The sequence below is a fragment of the Ctenocephalides felis genome, unplaced genomic scaffold (assembly GCF_003426905.1).
Source record: "Ctenocephalides felis isolate EL2017-DRISC unplaced genomic scaffold, ASM342690v1 CF-g0.4_SCAFFOLD_01886, whole genome shotgun sequence".
In the NCBI taxonomy this organism is placed as follows: Eukaryota; Metazoa; Arthropoda; class Insecta; order Siphonaptera; family Pulicidae; genus Ctenocephalides; species Ctenocephalides felis.
The window spans coordinates 185484094-185503411 of NW_020538040.1; the positions used below are offsets into that span (position 1 = coordinate 185484094).

Consider the following 19318-nt stretch of genomic DNA (forward strand, 5'->3'; position numbering starts at 1 on the left):
GGCTATTGTCAGCTTTAGTTAAATTGGGAAAATATCCCATCTATGCACAACAAATACCACTCATGTGCAGTACTTGAATTTGATTGGAAATGCATTAATAAGCAAATCAAATAGTATAATGAACAACTTAATTAATATTGTGATGTTGATAATTATTGCTGATTGGTGGCATTTAATTATTTATTTGCTACCATTCAGTAGTGAATTATTAGTTTTAGATTAAATTTTAAGACGGACCCGGTTGCAGATCATGAACCGTACTGATGCTGATCCCAATGTGCGATCGCAGTGCGAAAAAGCGATAAAATTTTATTAGTGAGAGCACAATTAACCGCTAATGTATAATCGAATCATCGTGAGTAATAAAGATGAAATAGATATCACCGATTTTAAAAATGTATTATGCAATGGACTTTTGTATTCAGATCGGTGATATGTGAACGCGACACGTGATCAATTCGGTGTATATGAATACACACAGTTCACATGTTGGATGTAAACAGACGGCGCCCTGTATTATTGAGATGCAATTTAAACCATCAGATTAATAATCCAATGTATAGGCGCAGAATGGATTTCAATTAATAGCCAAAACACAACAATGAAGTTTTAAAATTGATTTGAATTCATTATTTATGTTGATATATAAATATATATTCTGTTAATAGTGCCAAATTCAAAAGGGGCGTTATGGCGCGCTCGGGTAGTCGCGCTTAGGGCGCCGGATCTGTATCGAAAGAAATGTGGACACAATTATCCTTTTCCCTATTGCCTTGTAAATTCCTACATCTGATTCCTATCCTGCAGGGCTGTTGCCGATGTCCGGGGTCGCGGGTCGAGTGGAGTTTGGCCCTCGACCTCGGACCACTTAGGCACACCGGCCCGTTCCCGTCTAAGCCGCCTCGTATTTGGTCGGTGTACGATGCCTCCGAAGCGTCTTTGAAGTGGTCAATGTTCATGGGGCTCAACTGTTCCTATAGGCTCACCGGCCAGTTTGCCTTACGATCAGTAATGAACTAGAATCACTTTAAATACCTTCGCATCAAACAATTTTTAAATAGTACGTAATTTACAATTGTAAACAAAATTGTCATTGTATATACTTATATGTGTATATGTATACACATATATTTATATAGTTATTTATACATATTATATATAATATATATGAATATGTATATATGGTGTTATCGATAAAATTAATTTTCACTAACACATTGTTAGGTTTTTTAATATGTTTTAAACTTCATTTCGCAATTTTATATAAATATGATAGATAAAATGTTGTCACGATAATAGTTGATTTGAATATATATGTAGATAGAGAATGCAATCATTTGGATGATATATTTCCCAAAGTGCAAAGTTTATTGCTAAGATATATTTTACATAGGTTCATGTATCTAGTTACATGTATTCAATTTACTATTTCGTGGCAATGAATTAATCAGAGTTATTTTGTGTAATTCTTCAATTTCACTTATAATGAGTATTTGAATATTTTGTTGAAATTACTAAAAATGTTTATCTGTATATGTGATTGAATAGAGTAAAACTAAAATACTTTGTGGATATAATGAGATGAAAATAAATAAATGTAATTAAAAATGATCAGTTTAAATATTTGATATTAATAGTTTTTTATCATTTCAGGAGAGCCACAGGTTTAAAAACCAATATATGATAAAACTATGTAACAGAGGTAGAATGAATGAAGTTCTATGATGATAATAAATTGTTTGAATTGAGAAGAATTAGAAGATAATTTCTGAGTGTTTGAATATGTTCTATATCATAAGCTATTAAAAAACAGTATTTTCATATTGCTATTTATTAATTCTAAATTATTTATTAAATTGTGAGTGAAACACAATGGTGCATACAAATTTTTTATAATTTATTTTTTAAAAAAATGTATGGTATAATTATCTATTCTATTATACCAACCTTATTATTAAAACGAAATTGACAAAGTGATGAAATGGAATACTTTGAGCGATTTCTTTTATTCCCTTCATGCATTTTCTTGTAACTTTTAGGGTAATTTACATATCCCATAGCACTTTTTATTCTTCTATTTGAATGAGCTATCTTTATTGAATCTGCTTTTGCAAATCTACTTTCATTTGGTATACATGATCCTCTTCTTGCATTATTTTTGGATATTGGGTTAGCAAGAGCATTTAAAAGAAAAGTTCTTTTAGGTGTCGAAGGCTATAAATAATGATTTATGTTAACCTTATGCAATAAATAAGTAATATAACATACTTACACATTCTTCAATATTTTTAGAAACCCAACTGTCTCCAAAACATCCATTCATAATTTTTTGCTGTTTTGTTTTACTAGGTTTCTTCACTTTTATATCTTGTTCCTGCTGAGATTTTGTATCAGCGATAACTCTGTTATTAATTCTTGTATAATTTCTATGTATATAAGTCAACAACCAATTGTACCCACTTTCAATATTTTCATTGGGATCTGGTAAACGCACAGCACTGCAAGGTTGTACCAATGTTGGACACTGGTATTTATTGACCATATCTTCAATCCCCAACTTTTCTACAATATCTATTTCATCTAAGGCACCTTCACAATCTTGCTTATTTGCAAAAATAAGTATAGGTTTTCCATTAATTTGTTTATGGCAAACGACTTCATTTAATATGTGTTGACATTCAGCAAGACGTTGCAAATCACTAGAATCAACAACAAATATGAGTCCGTGGGCCTGTAATTTAAATTTCAAATAAATGCATATTTGATTAAATTCAAGTGTAAAATAATATTCACATCTAAATAGTATTTGGGCCAAATGTTTCGGATTTGTTCACTTCCACCTAGTTCGTAAAGAAAAACATTATGTTTATCACAATTTAGGTTCTGCATAGAGAAACCAATTGTCGGTAATACATTAGTGAAATCTTCTTTTCTCAAACGATTAGCAATTACAGTTTTGCCTGCATTATCCAATCCCAATAGCAAGAGAACGACACTATAAAAATAATTATTATTCGGTGATGGTAACTAACCATTAATATAACAAATATATACTCTACTTTTGTTGTGATGTTTTAGATGTAAATCTCATGCACAAATTTCCCATAGCTTATATTTATAAGAGACGAAAAAAACATTTTTAATATAAATGTAAACAAATCATTGTTAGGTAAACAAAGGCCATCATATATCGATCGTGACATTTGAATCAAAATATAAACAGAACGCTGCTGTGAACAGTACTGCCACCATAATAATGCTTTGATTTGGTTGTATGGTGACAGTTGTTATCTATGGCTGTGTTCATTGTTTTGCACAGTTTTGCACAACTTAAGGATTTCATTTTTCATGTTTACCCTAGACAATATAATAATGATGTTTACATTAAGTGAATATTTCATTACCCCATGGTCCACAATAAACCACGTCAAGTAAATGAAAAATTGTTGATTTTCAACTTTAGTTGACCTCAGTCTTTCAAATTTGGTACAAGATTGGACAAACTTGACGCCACAAACTAATCTCTCGCAAACTGCGGAATTTGACTTTTGAGTGGTAAGTGTATCATTTTTCAGTCCTTTTTTTCTGTTTAGAACAAACAACTCTAAGCTTACATATTCACATACAAATATCGAAACTTTTGATTCGTTAACGATAGAAAAGCGGTTTACAAAAAAAAACGGTTCGTTGAGTTAACGCATGTCACTCCATATTTCATCATCGACATAAATACATCATCAATTATGTGTTTATTAGATATTATCTAGAGGGCAAACCTTTATGACGTGTTATTTCATTCTTTATTTTTTTCGTGGCCTAGAATTCATAAGGTTCAAATGTAACCAAGCCCGGGGTCGCGTAATAAATACATTTTCTCCATGTCCATGCACTCGAGTTTTTTTGCCATTGAACCTTAGAGAATATTAACCCTTTCCACTCGCAAATTCCGGAATTTATATATATTTTGCCGCCGGAGCGGCAGCATCCGAGTCGAAAGGGTTAAGTATATCATTTGACTCATATTACTTTTTAAAAAGGAAACGAAAAAAATGAAATATGTATGTTCCAATGGACCTCTTATCGGTTCCTTGTATTTCATAAATTACATGCATTTTAAAGAATAGAAAGGATTATAAAAAATCAATAAGACGTATAATTTCATCAAAAGTGTCGTTTTTGCGATCGATCATGATACCCTTATTGCTTATTGTCTATGATCATGCCGGTGTTAACGTTTAAAAATTTGATTAATATATTATTTAAAATTATCTCATTACAATCGTTAAAAATTTGATATCGTATAATTCTGATAAATCTTAATTTACAATGATTTTGATGATATTCATTATGCGATACGTTGCAATTCGGCTATCGACATTTCAGAACAATTTCAAAACGATAACCTCTAGTAGTCAGCGTTTGTCAAAAGGTTAAAATAGGTTAGAAACATTATTATGTGGCAAATTGTAAATTTCTAAATTTACAATACAATGTCAATAAGTAATTTTGCGACACGCCGAACACGTCAATCATTTATTTTGTTAAAATTTTGACTTACTTGTTAAAGAAACCAAATTGTTCATGTAAGTTACACTATTTTCGTTACTATATTTGATGATAACCAAACTCGTATAATAACGTAATTTTGCTGTGTAGTTAATAATCAAATGCCTAGTTGATATGCTTAGTTCCGGAAGCCCTAAGGATTCCCAGAATGATTCTAATGCCGCCAACGATACTTTTGACCAAAGGCCATTTAAGAGAAAACTTACACGATCATCTAATTCCAGTGAAAACTCTGATATGGGAACAGAGGTAAATATGTCTTTATTGTATTGATAAATTTTGCAAGTCTTGTTATTATGATGTTACTTGTATTTGACTTTGCAGGATGTTATATTTTATGAAGGCATTCATGATGAACGACATGACTTGTTGGAGGATTCATCCTGCAACAAATTTTATCAAAATAGACCAAGAACTTTGAAAATGAAGAACAGCTCACCCAATGTAGTAGAGCTGCAATGTGATACGTCTTTTAATCCCAAATCTGTTTTTAGTGAAGAAACAGTATGGGTAATTACTGTACAATTATTTATCCCGTTTCTGCTGGCAGGATTTGGGATGGTTGCTGCCAGTCTAATGTTAGATTTAGTGCAGGTAATTTTTTTGAGTGAGAAAAATGAGAAAATTAAATAATAATTTCTTCATTAGTCTTATGTTGCAGCATTGGCCAGTTTACCAAGATATACCAGAGGTATATATATTAGTACCTGCATTATTAGGCTTGAAAGGAAACTTGGAAATGACTTTGGCCTCCAGACTGTCAACACAAGCTAATTTGGGTCTTATGGACACTATGAAGCAACAAATCAATATGGTTGCAGGCAACTTATCATTAATTCAAGTACTACATTCATTTTCTTGAAAGATAAGCATATCTTTTTTTATAGACTCTAACTTGGCAACCATTATATCTATGTATATATATATATATATATATATATATATATATATAAATATATATATATATATATATATATGTTGTTTGAAGAAAAACACTAATATTCTGCCTAATTATATTCCATCAAAGTAGAGCATAAAGCAAAACAGTACTAAATGGGGCTTTCTTTAAATGTATTTAATGGGGTTAGGAAAAATTGGACAAGAAAATCAATATTCTTAAAGAAACAAATAAAATTCTAATCGAATCATTCAGTCTATTCTGTTTACAATTTTTTGCTTTTCTGTGAACAAAGCACATAATGTAGTTTCTGCCTTCGTTCTTTTGAAAGTTGTGCATAAGTATATAAAGAATCTAAAACTTTGGCTTACTATTGAAACTCTGCCAAAGTTTGGATCCAAAGCAGATTTAAGCCTTATATTACTGTACCACTATTGCTACCAAAGACTAAATAACTACCAAAAATATCACTTTTATTTGAATTTATTTTTGCAATTAATCCAATGCCAATAAATAATTGGCAAACTAAGTAATGGAGTATGTAAAACTGTAGTATTTTTAATACTACAATTCAATTAAATTCTATAAGTCTTATTGATTTGTGTAGAATACCATTAGAATCTAGTAGTAATCTTATGGAATTGAAAGCAATGTGAAAGTATGTACATCCTAGCTTTGTTTCAGTGAGAATTTAACCAAAAATTTATTTTGTTATTGTTACTGCTATGTTTTATTAAATCAGCAATATTTTTAGTGTCAAGCGATTGTGGTTGGTTTCTTAGCATCTTTGGCTGCAGTTGCGATGGGTTGGGTGCCAGAAGGACATTTCGACTCGAATCATGCTTTTCTTTTGTGTGCTTCAAGCATACTAACAGCTTCTTCAGCTAGTTTTATGCTCGGTCAGTTATATTTCATGCAATTTCTTATACTCATATTTATATATTGCATACAATTTGCTCATAGTAACAAATTAAATTGTATTTCAATAGGATTGATCATGGTAGCCGTAATAGTACTTTCTAGGAGACTGAACATAAATCCAGATAATGTTGCAACACCTATTGCAGCTAGTTTAGGAGATTTAACTACATTGGCTCTGCTATCATACTTATCCTCATATTTATATAAAAGGATAGGTACATAACTAAATTTAAAATCTTTTCAAAATAAAAGTAATTTATTATTATTCAATATGAATTTATTAAGAATATTTTCTATATATCAATTATAGTAATTATATTTGTATTTATTTAGAAACTGCACCACATATATCCATTATAATAATTCTATTTGGAATATTATTGGTACCGCTCTGGGGATTAGCAGCTTCAAAAAATGTTCATACAAAAGAAGTACTAAATTCTGGTTGGACACCAGTTATATCTGCAATGCTCATTAGCAGGTAGATTTTATTGTATTAAAAAAATATTTACACATGGTGTCAAAAAATTAGGAAAAAAATTCAAATCTCATGAATTTTGAAAGTTATGAGCTTTTAAGTACAACCTAAAGCTTGGTCCAAACTGCGACCATTTATTGGTTATTGTGGCTAATTTTTATTACTTTTGATCAATTAAACGTTGCAACTGTTACACTAAACAAAATTTCTAGGATCACAGCCAAAATAATAACACAATTGCCTCAAGTTTCCTAGAATTAAGGCTTAAAATAAAATTTAAAAGATTTTTTATTTTGTTGACGTTGAGCTTTAGGCAACCCTGCATGTATATTTGTTTAAAATAATATATATATATATATATATATATATATATATATATATATATATATGTTTCTCATAATGTTTTAAATTAATTATATAGTATAGGAGGACTTATACTAGATTTTACAGTATCAAACTATAAAGGCATTGCTGTCTTTCAACTTATAATAAATGGTGTTGGTGGCAACTTGGTTGCTGTACAGGTTTGTCAATATGTTATTCTTCTTTTGTATTAAAAATTATAATATAAATTTCTTAGGCCTCAAGAATTTCAACTGCCTTGCATATGGAGCAAAGAAGAGGTTGCTTGCCAGCTGGTCAGAATGCACTTTGCCTAAACCCTATAACATTATTCTGCAACAAAGGTATGTTCAAATGTTTTGTATGAAATTTGACAATTTATTAACAGTTAAATTTTTCAGGTGGCCATGCTCGAACTGCAAGGGTTCTATTGGCAATGGTTGTTCCTGGTCATTTAATATTTTCCTATACAATTAGTTACCTTAAAGCAGGACACACGTCTTTCACTCCTACTTTTATTATCACATATTTAACGGCAGCTACTGTACAGGTGGAATAAATTTTGTTCTCTATGAATATACAATTTAATAATTTGATATTTGTTTTTAGGTTTTATTGTTATTGTATATAGGCCAGGTTATGATCAATTGGATGTGGAAACATTATATAGATCCTGATAATTCAGCCATACCATATTTAACTGCTATTGGAGATTTGTTAGGTACAGCTTTGCTTGGAGTCGCGTTCCAGTTCCTATACATTATTGGAGACAAAGATAGTGATGTTGGTGATTAATATAATTTATTATGAGATGATAATTCCGAGAACTGTGTTTAAATTAAATTAAAAAAATTTTAGTGCTTTGTATAAACTAAAAGAAGTGATTGACTTAAAGTGTGAAATATGAATTCTGTCATTTAAGGAAAAAGGAAGTATAAGTGTTTATCTACTTTAAATTTGATGTTTATTTATCAAATATTTTTTATTAAGTAATAATTCATATTATTTTTTTATAATATGATATACATAATTTATATTATCACATATAATTAACATAATAGTTCACTATGCATCATTAAATGGTGTGACTGAAAGCATATGTTTATCATAATAGAATATATTTTAAATTTTAATGTTCAACTTTTAATTGTTATATTAATTATTTTTGTTCTGTCTTTTTATTTTCAGAATTGGAACTATATGAATAAAAACATAGTATTATTTATTATATATTGATTAACTTTCATGCATATATTCCAAAATCAAAAAATTATTGTCGAGGGCGAGAGAAAAAGGGTTATCTGTACACAATTATGAAACTAAAAGGAAACTGGATGTGGAAGAGTCTGATGTATGACTTATTGCAAGAACAATGCAGATGGTCTACAACTTGCACAATTAAAGAAAATATAAATATAAAAAATATAAATAAATAAAAAATAAAAGCTATGGTACAAAATATAGAAATATTAAAGCAGAGGTACAAAATATCTGTAAACATGAGTGGGGATAAAAAATATGGTGCTCTCACTTTGTTAAGATTTTAAAACACTACCCTTCGGTAGACAATATAACACCAACTGTACCAGCCTAAAAAAGGAAAGTTAAGACAATTATAATATTTGAGGAAGTTATTAAACTAACAAAATGGAAATTTATACAATAAATTATGACACCACAGCCATTTTCGTGAGACACGTCGAATTTGAGGCGCTCTGCAGCACACAGTGTAGCTGCTTCAAATTTGGATCTAAAAAAAAAACCTATTGCACATAGCAAGAGAAAAAATTGGAGTTTGGAAAAACATTTTTGTGTGATTGACGAGCATTTGAACTAATGAAAAATGAAAATACTGTGGTATTATCCTTTAAATTTGAAATTGATGAACAAATTAATCATGAAAAAAAAATTTATCAATCAAATATTCATATATTGATAAATTGCGCATATGAATGCTATTAAGTTTTTAACTTCCCATATGGTAAGTTATAGTAATCGCAAAAAAATATAAAATGAAAATGTTTATATATCTTTACGTTTCAAAAGTTTCTGAACATTTTGGCATACCCCGAAAAAATGAATGTATGTGTGTGTGTGTATGTATGTGCGGATACAATTTTTTGTCGACGATCTCGAGAACACGGATCAACCGATTTGAATAATTGAAAAAACATTCGATTCGAAAATACGTGACAAAAAGCTCCAAAACTGGTATTTTAGTTTTTGAGAGAACGGAGCGTCCAATATTTGCATTATTGGAAAAAGATTTTACTTGATTGACGGGATGAACAACTAGTAAAATTTTTGGGAAGATTAAACGTCCGGCGATCCAATAAAAAAAGTAAAAAATATTGCCATTTTTGGCGGTCAAAATGATCATTAGACATATGCACATAATATCATCATATATTTTATTGAGATTATAATAATAAATGCAAATTTTGTGTACATTTATATGGGTTCCGTACCAAAGTTTACACCATAGATAAACAAGTATAAGGTTTACACGTTGAACTATAAAGTCGTTAGACCCGCTTCGATATTTCCACTCTAAAAGATACGCAGCGCGATTGCTTTAAAAAAAAATTTCAAAAAAAAAATTCAAAATATAAACAAAAATTCAATTTTTTTCGAAAATTTCGAAATTCTCAAAAATCTATTCATTTTTTTTCAAAATTCTGCAGTTTATTATTAAAAATTAAGTTTTCGGTAGGGAAAGTTCCAGCATTTTGCCTTAAGGCAGACACGATACCATGCACCACTAGTTAACTTCCCGTAGGGCAAGTTATTGTAATCGGAAAAAAATCGAGAGATTTTTGAACATTTTGGAATGCCTTAGAAAAAATTGATGTGTGTGTGTGTGTGCGGATACAAATTTTCGTCGACGATTTTGGGAACACGGATCAAACGATTTGAATAATTTAAAAAACATTTGAATCCTACTGATAAGGAGTTTTTGACAACGGCAAATCCAGCCGTTTTGGAGATACGGGGCAAAAAGTGCCAAAAATGGTATTTCAGTTTTTGACATAACGGAGCGTCCGATTTAAATAATTCAAAAAACATTTTACTTGTATTGACGAAATGAACAACTGGTGAAATTTTGGGAAAGGCAGGTCCGGCATCTCCGGAGAACCAATAAAAAAAAAGTGAAAAACAATGCCATTTGCGGATACAAATTTTCGTCGACGATTACGGGAACACTGATCAATCGATTTGAATAATTCATAAAACATTCGATTCGTATTGATAAGGATACGTGCTGATTAGTTTTTTGCAAAGGTCTAGCCGTTTCGAAGATACGGGGTAAAAAGAGTCAGAAATGGTTCAGTTTTTGAGGGAACGGAGCGTCCGATTTGAATAATTGAAAAAACATTTTATTTGTATTGACGAAATAACCAACTGATAAAATTTTTGTAAATACAGGTCCAGCGACTTTGGAGATCCAATAAAAAAAGTAAAAAACAATGTCATTTGGCGGTCAAAACTGAATATTAGACATATGTACATAGTATTATCAGATATTTTATAAATATTATAATAATAAGCACAAATTTTGTGTACATTTATATGGGGACCGTATCAATGTTTTCACGATAGACGATACGCGGCGCTTACGCGCTTTTATGTTTCGACTTCAAATCAGCTAAGCAACGCGATTGCTTAAAAAACTAGCTGTAAGTGGAATTCTGTCTTAAGGCAATTAAGGCATCGTGCCTTAAGGCAAATTGCTGGAACTTCCCGTACCAAAAATTATTACTTTTTTAAAAACGATTAACATTTTTGAAAAAAATTTACTTTGAAAAAATAAGATTTTTGAGAAACTATAAATTGGACAAAAAATTACTTTTTTTTGAAAAAAAAAAATTATTTTTTTTTCTTTATTTTGACATATTGTGGAAGATCTGAACTTTCTTTTCAAAGCAATAATCGTACTGCTTTAACTGCATAGGGACAAAATATAAAGCGCGTAAGCGCCGCGTCGCTGTCTAACGCATAAGCATTGGTACGGAACCCATAGGAATGTTAACAAAATGTATACTTATTGTTAAAATCTCTATAAAATATCTGATAATTTGATGTGCATATGTCTAATGATCATTTTTGACCGCCAAATGGCTCATTTTTTTACTTTTTCCTCCGTATCTCCGAAACCGCTAGACCTATCTTCATGAAAATTTTATCGATTCTTCATCTTGTCAATACAAGTGAAATGCTTTTTGAATTATTCAAATCGGACGCTCCGTTCTCTTAAAAACTGAGTTACCGTTTTCGGCACTTTTTGCCCCGTATCTTTGGAACGGCTAGACCTGCCTTCGCCAAAAACTAATCAGCACGTCTCCTTATCAATACGAATCGAATGTTTTTTTGAATTATTCAAATCGGTTGATCCGTGTTCCCGAAATCCTCGACGAAAATTTGTATCCGCACATACATACACACACATACATACATACACACACACACACACACACACATACATCCATTTTTTCTAAGGTATGCCAAAATGTTCAGAAACCTCTGAAACGTAAAGATATATAAAAATTTTCATTTTTGATTTTTTTGCGATTACTATAACTTGCCCTACGGGAAGTTAAAAAGTTCAAGATTTTCATAAAAACATCAAAATACAAAAAAAAATCAAAATATATAAAAAATCAAATTTTTCGAAAAAGTTAAATTTTTCAAATATCTAATTTTTTCAAAATTTTGCAAAGTTTTTTTTAAAAAAATTTAATTTTTGGTACGGAAAGTTCCAGCAATTTGCCTTAAGGCACGATGCCATGCACCACTAATTTATTATTATTTCCATTTATCTGCAGTAGTAGTGGTCGAATCACGAATGCACATTTATACGCAACGCTCCGAAACAGGTGTTCTGATACGTCATGCATATTGAATGAGTGTACATGTGGATGTGCGTGTATATGCGTGAGTGCATGTATTGTATATGTGGTATATGTATCGTGCTCTCGTATAGAATCGCTGCGAGATTTTGCATATGTATGCGGCTTTCTGTGTTCTCAGTCGTGTTTTCTCGAGAATCAAGAATGAGTATTTTTATGAATAATAAATGAGTGCAGTGACAAAATGTCTTATAATCGTAAAATACTTAGGTACTTTCTATTAATATTTCTATGCGCTTAACTTTTACTGCACGAATTTATCAATATTTTAAGAATAATGATAAATGCCTTTAATGTAAGACAATGCTGCTTAATTTCGGCTAATGTGGTTAATGTGAAAGTGTTTCTACGTTCATTTCTACCTTCTATGCATCATTTCTGTACATTTTCTTCATGTATATACTGAGGAACATAAAAATAAGCAAACTGTTTATGGAGCAGTTTTGAAGATAACATTTTGATGTATAATTAATGAAAGGTGTGCAAAGTTATAAATATTATTTATTATTATTTTGTGTAAAGTTAAATTGTAGTGTCTGTTTTTTAGTGTAGTCATGTATATAATTTTTGAATAATGTATTTTTTCAGTGGTGTTCCATTTTCCATGTCTAGCACCTATCAATTGTGTTGACAATGCCAGGAGGTCCAGAAATGTCTACACTGGATCAAAATATGACGCAAAACAATGGTTTTAATGGTACACAATCATCAAGAAAATTTGGTATAGTTTTGACATATACTTATAAAAAACTCAGTCTTAACATAAATAGATATTAACTTAACAAAATTAAACAGATCATGATCCTCCAATGTACTCTGATGAAAAGGCAGGTCAAATAGACTCCGAATCATTAGGTCCTCTACCACCTAAATGGGAAAAAGCATATACTGAAAATGGAGAAATTTACTTTATTGAGTACGTAATATAAATCTAGATATATTGTGTAAGCCAGGGGTCGGCAAGCTTTTAACTGTAGTGTGCCAAGCCACTCTACCAATATGATTTAGAGTGTCGCCTTAATTTTGAAATATATAGTTAGGTTCTAGAGGAGAAGAATTGTAACCAAATTTATCTTTTAAACATATTTATTAACAAATAACATAAATTTGTAATATAAACTAAACAACTTTAATGCGAACCTTGTGTCTGCACATTTTTCCTTAACATTTCAATATCCGGGGTATAATTTGTAACTTTTAATTTCACACAAGATTCTGAATGTTTAGTTGTTAAACGATTTCTTTGTGAACTCAAAATATGTTTCGTGTGAGAAAAAATTTTTTCACAGAGATATGTGGAACCAAAAGCTGAAAGGATAGCGCATACAATTTTCTTTAAACAATTAAATCTTTTCCGGCAATGTCATTCAACAATTTAATATGGCTGTCAATTTTTCCATAGAGTCATCTTCCAGATTTTTTTGTAATTCCTTCAATTTTGTTTTCCATAATTCTGAAGATATTAGTTCGATAATTTCCATTTCAAAATTATCAACATTAATCTATTCGAAAATCAACAAATCAAACGGTATTATTGATGGATCTATTAAATCTGGTTTTATGAGGAAGGAAAATATAGGCACATATAAGCTTCAAAGTCTTTGCATCTTCTGGAAAATTCATCTTTAAGTACTTCAACGTAGGTTGAATTACATTAGCAAGCTATGTTAGAAAAATAATTATAATTAAACAAGCCTGGCACGCGTGCCGTAGGTTGCCGATGCCTGGTGTAAACTATAATATATAATTTTTCCAGTCACAACTCTGGTACCTCTCACTGGCTTGATCCTAGATTATCGAAGTTTCAAAAAAAGTCACTTGAGGATTGTACTGAAGATGAATTGCCTTATGGATGGGAGAAAATTGTTGACCCGCACTATGGAACATACTTTATTGATCATGTAAATCGAAAAACTCAGTATGAAAATCCAGTAATACAGGTCAGTGTTTCTGGATATCTGAGTCATAATAAACTGATAATAGGGATTTCGAAAGATATTTTGAAATAGATTAAATTATCAATCAATTTATATAAATATAGTTCATTTTTAATATATGTATGTTGTAGAAATTTTTCGAAATATTTTTGCTCCTATCTCATTAAACTTCCGAAATATTTCTTTATTGAGATATTCCATAAATATATTATATTTTAATAACAATAAATATAATAAGTTTATTATTTATTAATTTATTTATCCAATCAGCTTTGTGCAGTAAGTTTTATAGCACAAGTTTAGCGTTGCTATTAGAAACTTACTTATAAATAATTTTATTTATCTTCTTTAGGCAAAACGAGCAGCAGAAAGATCTTTGTCAGAAGTGCCAAATCAAACAAAAAATTCATTCACTCGAAATCCTGAAGAACTTTGTGGTGAACGATTTACTACTTCTTTAATAAAATCATCTAGAGGGTTAGGTTTTACAATAGTTGGAGGAGATGATAATGTAGAAGAATTTTTACAAATTAAATCGATTGTACCAAATGGTCCAGCTTGGCTGGATGGTAAACTTCAAATGGGGGACTTATTAGTGTATGTAAATGACACATGTGTCCTAGGTTTCAAACATCATGAGATGGTCAGTGTATTTCAGTCTATTCTTCCTGGTGAAACAGTACACTTAGAAGCTTGTCGTGGTTATCCATTGCCATTTGACCCAAATGATCCCAATACAGAAGTCTTAACTACAATTGCTGTGGACGCTCCTAATAAACCCTCTATGTACATGGATGTATATCCCAATGTTAATGGTAATTATAATTATTTAGATATGCCTGATGATTCAGTAATAAAAAATCATAATGAGTCACACAGATTAAATACTTGTTTGAATGATAGCTTCGATAACATACTGAATCCGGCTGATATCAATAGTGACAAACATGAAACTATAGCAATACCAATAGTTAAAGGGCCAATGGGTTTTGGCTTTACAATTGCTGATTGCACTTATGGACAAAAAGTTAAGAAGATTTTAGACAGACAAAGATGTAAAAATTTATTAGAAAATGATATTTTGTTATCCATAAATGCTGTCAGTGTCCGAGATATGTCGCATGGTGATGTTGTCCAAGTTTTAAAAGACTGTCCTAGAAATAAAGAATCTATAATTCATGTACAACGAGGAGATTATCTATTGACAAACTCTAACAGTAAAAATAAATTAAATAAAAACTTTGATACCAATAAATCAATATTGAAAAATTTAACTAGTGGTATTTTTAGAAGTAAAACACCCACTGCTGATATATATAGCACACAACAAAAAGAAATATTACCTATTCGACCAAAAACTCCATTAGTTGATACTAGAGTTAGAAGTAGAACTCCTCTTACAGAAAGTTCTAATATTTTAACTCAGGACAACATGAAAGATTTGTTATCTAATTCAAAATTGAGTTATGAGCAGGACTCTGCTAATTTATGTAATGCTTACGAGATGAAAATGTGCAATATACAAGACAGAATGGCTGCCATTTCAGTGAATAACAGTAACAAATCTGTCGACATAAATTCAATGCAAAAGGGTTACATTCCTAATCAGGTTGAATTAAATCAGTTCAATCATATGGATTGTTATAATTACAATTGCCCTCCTAATAAGTTTATGGATCATAATGGCCACCATGAATCCTGTGGGTGTTTTGATTGTAAAGAATATAAGATGTCAGAAATTGATATGAATTTTTCTTTGGGTCATGATCAAGCAAATACTAGCAAAATGGGACTAAATGTAAATGAAAGTATAGAGGGAAGAAAAGATAATATTGACCATGCTGACATGTATGCATTGGGAATGCAAAATAATAGTCAGTGGATATACTACCCTGGTTCCAATCCCCAAATGCCAATAGGAGATACTGAAACTGTAATCACCTTAGTTAGGCAGGAGAATGGATTTGGTTTCAGGATTGTTGGGGGAACAGAGGAGGGTTCTCAAGTTGCAGTAGGGCACATTGTACCAGGAGGAGCAGCCCACTTAGATGGTCGAATATGTACTGGCGATGAGATTCTTAGTGTAGATGGACAATCTGTTGTAAGTAATTATATTATAAGATTTTATATTATACAAGTGCATATAAAATTCTATTTATCTAATATGAATAAAACAGATAAATACATCACATCATCAAGTTGTACAATTAATGGGACATGCATCTCAAGTTGGTCACGTGACTTTAGGAATTAGACGTAGAACTTCTCAAGACTTTTTAAATTCTCAATTATCTTCATATCCCTATGATGTTGTGGTGAAACGAAATGAAAATGAAGGTTTTGGTTTTGTGATTATCTCCTCTATTAATAAAGCTGGATCTACTATAGGTAATTGTATATGATTTTTTTTTTTAATTCTGAATATATATTTACAGTAATTGTGTAAAAGTCAGTTGTTCTATGAAATTATAACTTGAATTCATTTATATTCCTTTTCAAAATTCATTGTCTAGCAATTATAATAATATTACATTGAATAGGTCGTTTAATTGAGGGCAGCCCAGCTGAGCGATGTGGCCAATTAAGAATCGGCGATCGCATTTTGGCAGTTAATCATATGGATATTTCTCATATGTCACATACTGATATAGTCAATTTAATCAAAGAATCTGGCTATATCGTTACATTAACAATAGGCCTACCTCTTGGTGTTAATAAATCTTTACAGCAATATATTTCCTAATGATTTAATTTACACAAATATCAAGCAATATATTTTTATCAAATTTTACATATATGATTAATGATATATATAAATAATAATAGTGAAGGCTATTATAACACAAAAAAGTTGTGACAAATGTATTGTATACTAGAAAATTGTCAAATATTTTATTATTTATTATAATATATTTACTAAATATAATTTGGGATCTGTATAGCTATACTGGTGCTTGTACTGAACTACTAGAAAATTTATAGATCATATTTCTATTGCACAGTTAAGTAATACTACTTATATATATATATATATATATATATATATATATATAAATGTGTGTGTGTATCTACATGTGTATGTGTGAACTTTTTTTATTTTTTATGATTGTTTTAATTTTTAATACTTCATATTTCAGAATGTATTTATTATCATCATTATCCACATATTATATAAATTTTGTGCATTATTATATATAGATCTATGTAGTTATTAAAATCAAGTCATGAGATATAACTATGTATGATATGTGAAGTGGATTTGGAGGTATATTTTAAATTTTTATATGTATGATTTGTCTGAGTCAGTAAAATCTAAATATTGTTTACGTATAATAGAATCATCACTTTGCATATCATATATAGCAATGGTTTAGTGTTAAGAAAAAGTTATTGGAATCCATTGATGCAATATTTTTATGAGCTTTTGTATTCTTATATTCTAAATATTGTTTATTGAAAATAATAAACTGAATTAATATTTTATAATGAAATATATATAAAAATATATATTTTATACTGCACTTGTTAAATGAATTGTTATTTATTCTAAAATAATGTTTTTGGCACAACTAGTAATAAAAGCGATATTTCAATATTTTTATTGCAGTTTGAAAATTATGCTGGCACATATTTAGTGATATCCACAGATAATCAAGCAAAGACTTTGATGGTACTATGTTTCATTTTTATTGCTTCGTTCCAGTATAATGACACAATCTTAATATAATGAAGTTTTTTATTCAAGCTTGGAGACATCAGTTAGAGTGTTTTATTAGGTGTTTGTTTGAAAACTTCACCTACAATTATGTACCACACAAAGGCAACCCAATAGTTAACCATTCTTATTTGTGGGGCGATTATATATGATATACGTATATGTAACAGTTATGAGTGTATGTTGCAGTTATACCCACGAAAGGCGATTTTTGCTTAAGATTAAATTTGAGATGTATAACCTCAAGGGGAAATTGGATATCATGCTGCCTGATATTGAGCTAACCGAGGACGGGTGCAGCCCTCATCCTTCACTGGTTACGCTACGGCGGGTTCAAGTTTTGGCAATATATTATAATATTCGGTGTGTCCAGGAAGTCCAGGTTAGTTACAATTAGACTAGAATATATTCCATAAAAATATATATCGTCATTAGCGATCTGGGAAAGCAACCAGGTTGTAGTACGAATATCTGGTGAGTGTCAATACTTGGTTGGTTTATTGAGAATGAAACTAAATTAAGTGCGAAATGAATTACGAAGATATATACGTTATGTAAAGTAAATATTAATAAAAATGATAATATAACCGATTTTTATTTAGTTTGATCGGGCGTGCGCGGTCACTGTTCGTCGTCAGTCGCCACGTTCATTGATATGCATCGGCAGTTGTAAAGCGTGGATTTACTGGAGTAACGCACCAGTGTACTAGCACACTAGCACAAGGGCATCAATGATACTCTTAAACATGCAATCGTATGTACCGACTGTATTTTGGCGATTCTGCGCTTTGCATCAAAAAATTTACAGGGAGGGCCGTATTGTGATGAAAATTAATAACTACCCGTAGGGTAGGTTATAGTACTCGCAAAAAAAAAATCGAAAGTAATTTTTTTTTGCATATCTTTGCGTTTCAAGCCCTTCGAAACATTTTGGCTTACCTTGAAAAAGTGAAAGTATGTATGTGTATTTGTTTTGTGTGGAAACAAATTTTTGTCGACGATTTCGGGCGCACCGATTTCAATAGTTCAAGTAACATTTGATTCGTATTGACGTGCTGATTAGTTTTTGGCAAAGGCAGGTCCAGTTGTTTCGGCGATACGGAGCGAAAAGAGAAAAAATAACAGTTTTTGAGAGAGCGGAGCATCCGATTAGAATGATTCAAAAAACATTCGATTCGTTTTTTACGAACTGATTAGTTTTTGGCAAAAGCAGGTCGAGCCCTTTTAGAGATACAAAGGTAGTTTTTGGGAAGAGAGGTCTAGCAATTTTGAATATGGGGATTTTTTTAAAAAAAAAATGGACATTTACATTAATGGTTGATAGGTATACAGATAAAGCGGTGGGTGATAGACAGGTAGACTTGTAAATTGATAGTCAACCACAGATAAATGTGTGGACAGGTAGGCAGGTAGACATGTGGACAAACAGTGAGAAAAGTAGACCTGTAGGCTGGTAGACAAATAGACTGGTATTCGGGTAGACAGATAGATCATATATACATAAAAAATTCTTATTGATTAAATCGATTATTTTCATTTATCGGGAAGTTGTGC

The 19318-nt window shown here is 30.7% G+C and overlaps 3 protein-coding genes across 5 annotated transcripts; 2 read left to right on the plus strand and 1 right to left on the minus strand.

Moving 5' to 3' along the window:
- Positions 1 to 713: 713 nt before the first annotated feature.
- On the minus strand, positions 714 to 3141 carry LOC113376393 (ADP-ribosylation factor-like protein 13B). The gene is made up of 5 exons (XM_026616297.1): positions 3060 to 3141; positions 2794 to 2995; positions 2273 to 2731; positions 2050 to 2214; positions 714 to 974 (listed from the first exon to the last, which is right to left on the minus strand). Exons 1-5 carry the CDS (start codon positions 3104 to 3106, stop codon positions 714 to 716), a joined length of 1134 nt encoding a protein of 377 aa, XP_026472082.1. The 5' UTR covers positions 3107 to 3141.
- A 1130-nt stretch (positions 3142 to 4271) lies between these two features.
- LOC113378835 (solute carrier family 41 member 1-like) lies at positions 4272 to 8125 on the plus strand. The gene is made up of 11 exons (XM_026619450.1): positions 4272 to 4583; positions 4657 to 4815; positions 4891 to 5160; positions 5228 to 5407; positions 6219 to 6363; positions 6454 to 6600; positions 6719 to 6866; positions 7285 to 7387; positions 7444 to 7549; positions 7607 to 7755; positions 7815 to 8125. The coding sequence occupies exons 2-11, from the start codon at positions 4681 to 4683 to the stop codon at positions 7998 to 8000; spliced, it is 1569 nt and encodes a 522-aa protein (XP_026475235.1). The 5' UTR covers positions 4272 to 4583; positions 4657 to 4680; the 3' UTR covers positions 8001 to 8125.
- A 3995-nt stretch (positions 8126 to 12120) lies between these two features.
- Positions 12121 to 16812, plus strand: LOC113378837 (membrane-associated guanylate kinase, WW and PDZ domain-containing protein 1). 3 transcript variants are annotated; one of them, XM_026619452.1, is made up of 7 exons: positions 12121 to 12322; positions 12701 to 12833; positions 12908 to 13028; positions 13869 to 14052; positions 14402 to 16150; positions 16227 to 16437; positions 16590 to 16812. In XM_026619452.1, the coding sequence occupies exons 2-7, from the start codon at positions 12746 to 12748 to the stop codon at positions 16790 to 16792; spliced, it is 2556 nt and encodes an 851-aa protein (XP_026475237.1). In that variant the 5' UTR covers positions 12121 to 12322; positions 12701 to 12745; the 3' UTR covers positions 16793 to 16812. The 3 variants fall into 3 exon arrangements, with proteins under 3 accessions (XP_026475237.1, XP_026475236.1, XP_026475238.1); XM_026619451.1 differs by lacking the exon at positions 12121 to 12322 and adding an exon at positions 12414 to 12590; XM_026619453.1 differs by lacking the exon at positions 12121 to 12322 and adding an exon at positions 12414 to 12590 and having other exon boundaries at positions 12725 to 12833.
- The last annotated feature ends 2506 nt before the right edge of the window (positions 16813 to 19318 follow it).

Bases quoted from the DNA above. Each gene is read 5' to 3' on its own strand.
- LOC113376393 (XM_026616297.1), bottom strand. From the start codon at position 3,106: ATGGGAAATTTGTGCATGAGATTTACATCTAAAACATCACAACAAAA. The intron at 2,996-3,059 runs GTAGAGTATATA...TTATTTTTATAG, and splicing joins TCTAAAACATCACAACAAAA to TGTCGTTCTCTTGCTATTGG. The intron at 2,215-2,272 runs GTAAGTATGTTA...CATTATTTATAG, and splicing joins CTAAAAATATTGAAGAATGT to CCTTCGACACCTAAAAGAAC.
- LOC113378835 (XM_026619450.1), top strand. From the start codon at position 4,681: ATGCTTAGTTCCGGAAGCCCTAAGGATTCCCAGAATGATTCTAATGCC. The intron at 6,364-6,453 runs GTCAGTTATATT...GTATTTCAATAG, and splicing joins TTCAGCTAGTTTTATGCTCG to GATTGATCATGGTAGCCGTA. The intron at 7,550-7,606 runs GTATGTTCAAAT...TAAATTTTTCAG, and splicing joins AACATTATTCTGCAACAAAG to GTGGCCATGCTCGAACTGCA.
- LOC113378837 (XM_026619452.1), top strand. From the start codon at position 12,746: ATGCCAGGAGGTCCAGAAATGTCTACACTGGATCAAAATATGACGCAA. The intron at 16,151-16,226 runs GTAAGTAATTAT...TGAATAAAACAG, and splicing joins GTGTAGATGGACAATCTGTT to ATAAATACATCACATCATCA. The intron at 16,438-16,589 runs GTAATTGTATAT...TACATTGAATAG, and splicing joins TAAAGCTGGATCTACTATAG to GTCGTTTAATTGAGGGCAGC.